Source organism: Plasmodium gonderi (assembly GCF_002157705.1).
Source record: "Plasmodium gonderi DNA, contig: Chr14, whole genome shotgun sequence".
Lineage (NCBI taxonomy): Eukaryota > Apicomplexa > Aconoidasida > Haemosporida > Plasmodiidae > Plasmodium > Plasmodium gonderi.
In genome coordinates this window covers 2,509,546-2,517,369 of record NW_021628939.1, presented here as the reverse complement: position 1 = coordinate 2,517,369, position 7,824 = coordinate 2,509,546, and the positions used below count along the sequence as shown (strand labels likewise).

At 32.4% G+C, this 7,824-nt stretch overlaps 2 protein-coding genes across 2 annotated transcripts; both read right to left on the bottom strand.

The window, feature by feature from the left end:
• Positions 1–1,705: 1,705 nt before the first annotated feature.
• PGO_145290 (serine hydroxymethyltransferase) lies at positions 1,706–3,482 on the bottom strand (the record flags this gene model as incomplete). The annotated part of the gene is made up of 3 exons (XM_028690519.1): positions 1,706–2,929; positions 3,081–3,182; positions 3,480–3,482. The coding sequence occupies 3 exons, from the start codon at positions 3,480–3,482 to the stop codon at positions 1,706–1,708; spliced, it is 1,329 nt and encodes a 442-aa protein (XP_028546320.1).
• Positions 3,483–4,879: 1,397 nt separating this feature from the next.
• Positions 4,880–7,339, bottom strand: PGO_145280 (hypothetical protein, conserved; the record flags this gene model as incomplete). The annotated part of the gene is made up of 1 exon (XM_028690518.1): positions 4,880–7,339. The coding sequence occupies one exon, from the start codon at positions 7,337–7,339 to the stop codon at positions 4,880–4,882; it is 2,460 nt and encodes an 819-aa protein (XP_028546319.1).
• Between the last annotated feature and the right edge of the window lie 485 nt (positions 7,340–7,824).

Below are 7,824 nucleotides of genomic sequence, written 5' to 3'. Positions count from 1 at the left end.
TTTTGCGTGGAGCGACTTTTTTCAGTTTCTCCTTTTTGGAGCTACGAATCATGATCATGATTCTTCCCCAAATGTATGGGACAGAGAGAGGCTTCGATTATTCAAGGGTGTAGCTTACACAACTGTGTTATATGACTTTTGAGCATTTATAAATTATTCTGGTGCTCCTTTTACAACCATTGCCATTTTTTACCTCAAATAAGGATTGCACATAAGATTGCGATGTTATATATAAATCCCAATAGATACTTTTGGTAAAATATAAAAAATGTAAAAAAAAAAAAAAAAAAAAAAAAAAAAAAATCTAATAATAAATTACTTTCAATTTGTTTCCGCAGGTAGGATTTGTTAATTTTATTTTATTTCATTTTAATTTGAACATCATGTTATGCAGTCCCTTTCGCACAAACCTTTTTTTTTTTTTTTTTTTTTTTTTTAAATTTATTTAACGTTATATATTATATACCCATTTTTTTCACATTTGTACGTATTTTTTTTTTTTTTTTTTCTTTTTTTGAACTCACATTTTAACACATTCCCTCTCCTGTTCCACTATTATCATCACGTGATTTTTTAAAAAAAATAATAAAAGAATAGAGGAACATTTTAGTGGGAAAATATATATCTCCGTCACATATAGTGACTTTATTATATTCCTCTAATATTATAGGTATACTGTTTAAATGCAGCTTAACTGTGATGTATTTATTTTCATGTATGTTGATAAAGTTGCGTTTTGCATGCCCTGTGTGTTTCACCATAGGGTATTTTTATATGTATATGGCAATGGCAAATTATATAGAGTAGAGGTTTGTGTGTATACACGTATGTACGTATTATGTATGTATATTTTTTTTTTCATATATACTTATGCGTATGTTTACATTTTGTATAAATAAATATATAGCCTTACTAGCGCACCAAGGCTTTCAAGTTATTTTCTATGTATGTGCACACATGTTCATACTGCCACTAGAGAAAACCGTTCCTTTTTTTTTTTTTTTTTTTCTTTGGATGGGAAAAAAAAAAAAAAAAAAGTCCCATAAAAACAAAATGTTATGAGTCGAGTTTGTTGTTTTCAGTTTTCCCCATCCCTTCTTGGTATTAGAGGAACCCAATTGGTTTTAAGCAAGGACAAACGAAAATTTAGCGTTAATCAAATGGAGCAAAGAAATGAAAAAAACAAATAACTCGCTTCTCCACTTTGGGGATTATTCTGTATTCAAGGGTTTAGGAGGACATTTGAAAATTAAGCTTGTGAAATGAGTCCTCCAGTTGGAAAAGAAAAGTGTGTGTTCTTCTCCCTTTTGTGAGAACATATTTTTTTCTTTATTTTTCATCATTTTTGAAGTTTTCCATTTGTCAATTTTTAACATACGGGTTTGAAATTTATGTTTTAATCCATATTTTTCACGTTTTCTATCAGCGGTGGTAAATAGATCTACCCCCTCGATGAGAGGTACTGGTGCAAGTACCAAAAAAAAAAAAAAAAAAAAAAAAAAAAAAAAAAAAAAAAAAAAAAAAAAAAAAAAAGTATTAACATTAATATATTAATGTTAGCTTTTACCTTAACATCAGCATTCACAGGGTCATGCACGAAGGCAAGAAAATGCACAATGTTGCATACACTCTGATGTATGCCATGCAGCAAACTCCCTTTTTCCTGGGGGTCGTGTGCACGCTAGGTTCTCGGTGCAACTCCACGTCAGGGAAAAGGCAAAGCACCTGCCCATAGGACAACATCCTGCTTTAACTTTTGAATATCTGAATTTCCCTCCAGACCCTTTTTAAAATCAACAAGTTTTTTTCCAAATTTTTCTTGTATTTCGACAGTTACATGTATAGCTTTAACTAAGATGTTAGCAATGAATTCCATATCTTTTTCTTTGGCACCTCTAGTAGTCATAGCAGGAGTACCTATACGAACCCCACTTGGTGATACACAATCTACATCTGAAGGAATTGTATTTTTATTCAATGCAACATTAATAGCATTACAAGTTTCCTGTAATTTCGAGCCGGTTATGCCATATTTTCTAAGATCTACAACAATGAGATGATTATCCGTTCCATTTGTAACGAGGTCTATGTTATTATTAATTAAATACTTAGCTAATGCTTTACTGTTAAGTAGTACCTGTTTTGTATATTCTTTAAATGTTTGTGAATGCACTTCTTTCAGTTGACATGCAACAGCAGCAATTTTGTTATTATGAGGACCTCCTTGAAAACTTGGGAATACAGCACTGTTAATCTTTTGATCAATTCCAGGGTTTCTTTTTTTATTAAAAAATATTAAAGCGCTTCTTGGCCCTCTTAGTATTTTATGTGTTGTTGTTGTAACTACATCAGCATATAAAAATGGATTATTTAAATTTCCACATGCAACAAAACTTGAAATATGTGATATGTCTGCAAGTAAGTATGCATTCACTTCATCACATATTTCTCTAAATTTTTGGTATTCTATATCTCTTGGATAGCTTGTATAACCACATATTATAACCTTTGGTTGAAATGATAAAGCCATTTCACGAACTGCATCTAAGTCCACATATCCTTCACTATTACATTTGTACAATTTAGATTCAAACATATCAGAAGTAATGGATACTTTTTTTTTTTCATCAAAAAATCCATGAGTTAAATGGCCACCAGAACATAAATGCATTCCCATAATTTTTCCTTTCACTCCAACTAATGCATATAGAGCCTGTACATTAGCAGCTGATCCTGATAACGGTTGTACATTAACTCCCCAATCATCTTCACTTACATGGAAAGCTTCCAGGGCTCTCTTCTGGCAAAGCATTTCTATCTTATCGATGTAATCATTCCCACCATAGTACCTCTTTCTAGGGTACCCTTCTGAATATTTGTTGCTTACACGATTTCCTAGACATTCACGAATTGCATTATTCGTTAGGTTCTGTGAAAGTGGTGGATGTGTAATAAATGCAAGGTGAATATAATCAAATTGTCATAAAAATGAACTTTGCACATAAGTAGAGTGAAAATCTCAACATTTTACTCTTTTTTTTTTAATACTGAATTGAATGGGAATATATATATATATATACCTCCGATGCTATAAGGTTTATGGTCTCTCTTTGTCTTTTTTCTTCATCTGCTAGAATGTCATACAGCTCCTTGTCGATTTTTTCCAGTGGTTCATTATTAAACTGTGGGGAGGAAAAAAAAATAAAATAAAATAAATACAAGCAAAAAAATAAAATAAATACAAGCAAAAAAATAAAATAAATACAAGCAAAAAAATAAGATAATTAGAAGCAAAAAAAATAAGATAATTAGAAGCAAAAAAAATAAGATAATTAGAAGCAAAAAAATAAAATAAATACAAGCAAAAAAAGTATAAAAAAAAACTCCTAAGATGGATATTCTCGCTATGGTTTCCTACCGATCAAATGTTAATTTTTTCCCCTTTTTTTCTATTTCGTTTAAGGGTGTTTATATATTACCATTTTTCTGAGAGAGAGTTGACACAAGGATTAGTGAAACAAAATATTGGAAGGGAGATTAGTATGTGACACTTTTTCTTTTAATGTGTGTTTTTTATACTTTTTAAAACGGCCAAGATGGGTTATCTTTTTTTAGGTTCTTGCAAAACAGTTCGTATAAACACAAAAGGTGATGATGGATGTGATTGTGTGTTGGCTTTTTTTCACAGTGTATCTTCTTAGCATGTTAAAAAAAAAAAAAAAAAAAAAAAAATAGCTAGGACAAAAAAGGGGGAGAGGGTTCATTACAAAATGCTGAATTGCCCTTCTTCCATACAAATATAGTACACACACAGTGGAAGCGAAAAAATGTCATTTACATACACGTGAGCATTAGTGTCCTATCTATAGCAGAAGATGTGCACATACATATACATATATATTTATATATAAATATATATGTATATGTATGTGCACATACGTGTATATAATATATGCTGTACACCACGTTACATTAGTCTCTGTATATTTTTTTTTCCTGAGAAAGTCTCAAGATGTGATAATATTAAATTTCTCCTCTTGCAAGCTTTTTTATGTGTTCCCTTAAAAACACACAATTTAATAATAATAAAAAAAATAAAAATGTATATTTTTGTTGCTAGCAAAAACGTAGCTATATATCTTTAAAGGCTGAAAGTTCAAGCAGTTTTCCTCTACCCCACCTCCTCCTTCGAGGAGAAAAAAAAAAGTGCACATTTCTATCTCTTCATTCCATGTGAAAATCGTTGGGTCTCCCCACTATAGCAATTTAGCATTATCTACAGGTTAGTAGTACAATTATTTGCCTCCATTTATGAAAAAAAAAAAAAAAAAAAAAAAAAAATTTCGCTTCTCAAAATGAAGCATCCAAAGAGGTGTGGATATAGCCACATGATTATTTTCATTTTTTTTTTTTTTTTTTTTTCTCCATTTCAAAAATCAAGCGCATACATTTGATATTTAAGTAGAGGATAGCAGATATTGTAAAGGAGTTTTGCTGACATAAAAAAAAAAAAAAAAAAAAAAAAAAAAACGAACGGACGGACGGGTGAGCATGTATGTGCATGGGGCCAATTGAGTAAACCCTATGTGTGCATCGAAAAACATTAGTCAGAGGGGTTCCTAGGAAGAAAAAAGCACAAATTCTGTTTCGTTTCACTTTGTTTTGTTCCGCTCTGTCCCGTTTGTTACATTTCTTGCAATGAGGGGACGAACGAATCCACACACACATGCACTGGAGGCGACACAATACACGAATAGCTACAATGGAGCGATAAAAATCTTGTAGACATTCCTAAATGTGCAACAAAAAAAAAAAAAAAAAAAAAAAGTACAAAAAAGCATACACACATGGAAGCATATTCAAAGCTGATAAGCGACCCTTAGGTGTTGGTATTTCTAGGAGGAGACTTGGGTCGCAAGTTCTCAATTTCGGTAGTCGTACCCATATACTTCCCACCAACATATGAAGTTGCCTCTGGCCATGCAACGTCTCCCTCGAACCATCCTGTATACTCTTCCTTATTGAAGAGAGTAGTATCTATACTTTTTCCTAAAGTTAGCCATCCATTACGTATATTTCTATTGGTTCCAAATAGTTCAATTTTTCTTCTTCCAAGACAGAACTTTTCGATAATTTTGTAAAGTTCTTCTGGTTTGTTATTATTATAAATATTTTCATCTGTCTCTTCTGCTATGATAACATCTGTGTCTAGATTAGCATGAATTAAATGGATGTCAAAAGATCGTCTAACAGCACCTTTAATACCAACCAAGCAGTGTTCAGTAGTTCTTTGTAAATAAGAATTTTCATTATTTATTTCATTTAAATACTTGATTTTTTTGTTTTTTTCATTCACGTTTGTTTTTAACCAGCATATATCTTCACATCTTCGATATCCCCATTTACTTAACAACATTCGAGCATCTTCTAAGTGAGTAATTCCACACCAAATAAAAAGAAAAGAAGGAACTTCCGCAATTTTTTCAATTTCTAAATTGGCTATATCATCAAGACACCAATATTTATCCTTTTCATTATTTATATCATTATTTAAATCATAATTATCTATGTGTATATTATTTAGTATGTCTAAATTGTGAATTTTTCTATCATAATATTCTTTCCATGGGGGATCAATAAGTATAACATCAAATTTTATACCTAACGTTCCTAAATCGAATGTCCTTAAATCACAATTTATGTATCTAGCTGGGGTTGACCTCTTTTTTATAATTATATTCTTTAATTCTAATAGTTGTTTCAATTTTGGATACTTATCAAACCGTATGTTTTCATCGCTATCGCGGATAAAGTTTTGTGGCCTCTCTCCTGTATTTACAAAGTTTTGATTATAATCATTTTGTAATCGTTCTCTTCCATCTACATTTATGTTACATGGCGTTACTGCATTTTTGGAGTCAATTTTTTGGTCATTTTTTGGGCCGTTTTTCGGATCATTTATTGAAGCATTTATTGAAGCATTTATTGAACCATTTATTGAACCATTTTTCAAACCACTTTTCAAGCCATTTTTCATGCCACTTTTCAAACCATTTTTTGCGTCATTTTGTTTCCAGTTATTCATTATACCACTATGAAGACTGCTGTTACCATCGCCTAGGTCGCTATAGCCACTCCCGTAATTTTCATTTGGATACATATTACTGCTATTAAGGTGATATGAGGTAACAGGCATTGGTTTATTATACAGGGGGGGAGGAGGATTCACGTAATTTTCCTGATAATTTCCATCATTTATTTTTATATCTTTTGGAAAATTATCGACAGTGTTAACCCCGTGAGGTAAGTTAAGCATAATATTGTTACTCTTCTCACTGTTCTGAGGAGGGGGATATATCATCGCATTATTTCTTTGCAAATGAAAATTATTACCTTTTATGCTATTGTTATTTGGAATACTACTATGGCTTGGGGAAAAATTATTGTTCATCATTACACCTGGAGGTGGTGGCATGTGCTGATTAGTTTTCATTAGGACATTATATTTGTTATTACCAATATTCGTGTACATGTTATTATTCTTACTTTTTAAATTACTAGGAACAAGAAACATGTTTTGTACACCCTCCATTGTGCCACAACTCCTATCTGGAGGTGTCACTGCGGCAGTATATAGACTATTGTTGCTGCCACTCTTGCTCGGTGGAGGGGGGTTTATAATATTGTTGTTCAGGTAATTTCCAAAAGGTTTCGCCTTTGTGGGATTGAAGTTTTTGTTCATATATGGGATTCCACTCGGTGGGGGAATACTACTAGGTTGTGGAATACTACTAGGTGGGGGGATATTACTCGGTGGGGGGATATTACTCGGTGGGGGGATATTACTCGGTGGGGGGATATTACTCGGTGGGGGGATATTACTCGGTGGGGGAATACTACTTGGGGGACTGGGCCCCAGGGTGGTGGTGGAGTTTACATAATTCTGTGAACCCTTTGTGGCTCCATTGTTACTCGACAAAGTTGAGTAATTCGCAGGATTGTAGGTACAATTTTGGTTATGCAGGTTTGGGAAATTCCCACCGCTGCCAATGTAGTTCATCGGGGTAGGACTGTTACTGACATTTGGATTGTGATAGTTGTTTCTGCTACGGTTCCTATTGCTGTCCCTACTGTTGTTCTTAGAGTTGTTGTTGATGGTGCTCCCCATGGAGCAATTTTTACTATTAATAAATGTTTGATGTGGTTGCGAATTATTACTAGGTTGTTTGTTATATTGGGAGATGTTTTGAAAATTGGGATTTAAATTGGGATTCATTGCAGCTCCCTCCCCTTTGTTGTTATTAACAGTTTTGTTTTTAAAGTTTCCTTGATTGTTCATTGGGTTATGTTATTCTAATGCGTTTGTTATCAGTGAAATGTAATCTTTATTTTATTTTATTTTCTTCTTTTGTGTTTTCATATATACGGCTAAAGGTTGTTATCATATAAGAAAACTGCTTTTGACATATGAAATTTTTATTTGTGGAGGTTATTTCTTTTTTTCTCAGCAAATATGTCCGAAATTTTGTATAGAAAAACAATGTGGAAATCTCTGCTGGTGGGGAAGAAGTATAGATTTTTCTCTCAAAATGGTAGAAAAAAAATGGGATTCATTTTTTAAAAAAAAATAGAATTCCCCTCCAATTCATGTTTTTTTTTTTTTTTCTCTCTCTCTCTCTCTCTCTTTTTCTAAGAAAACGTTTTGCATTTCATTTAATCCTAACGTTAGAAGTCAGAAGCGTTCGTGCACAGCAAGATATGATTTTGCGTAGGTACAAATTCGTGAATATTCATTTTTAATTTAACCTCTACCCTTTTTACACA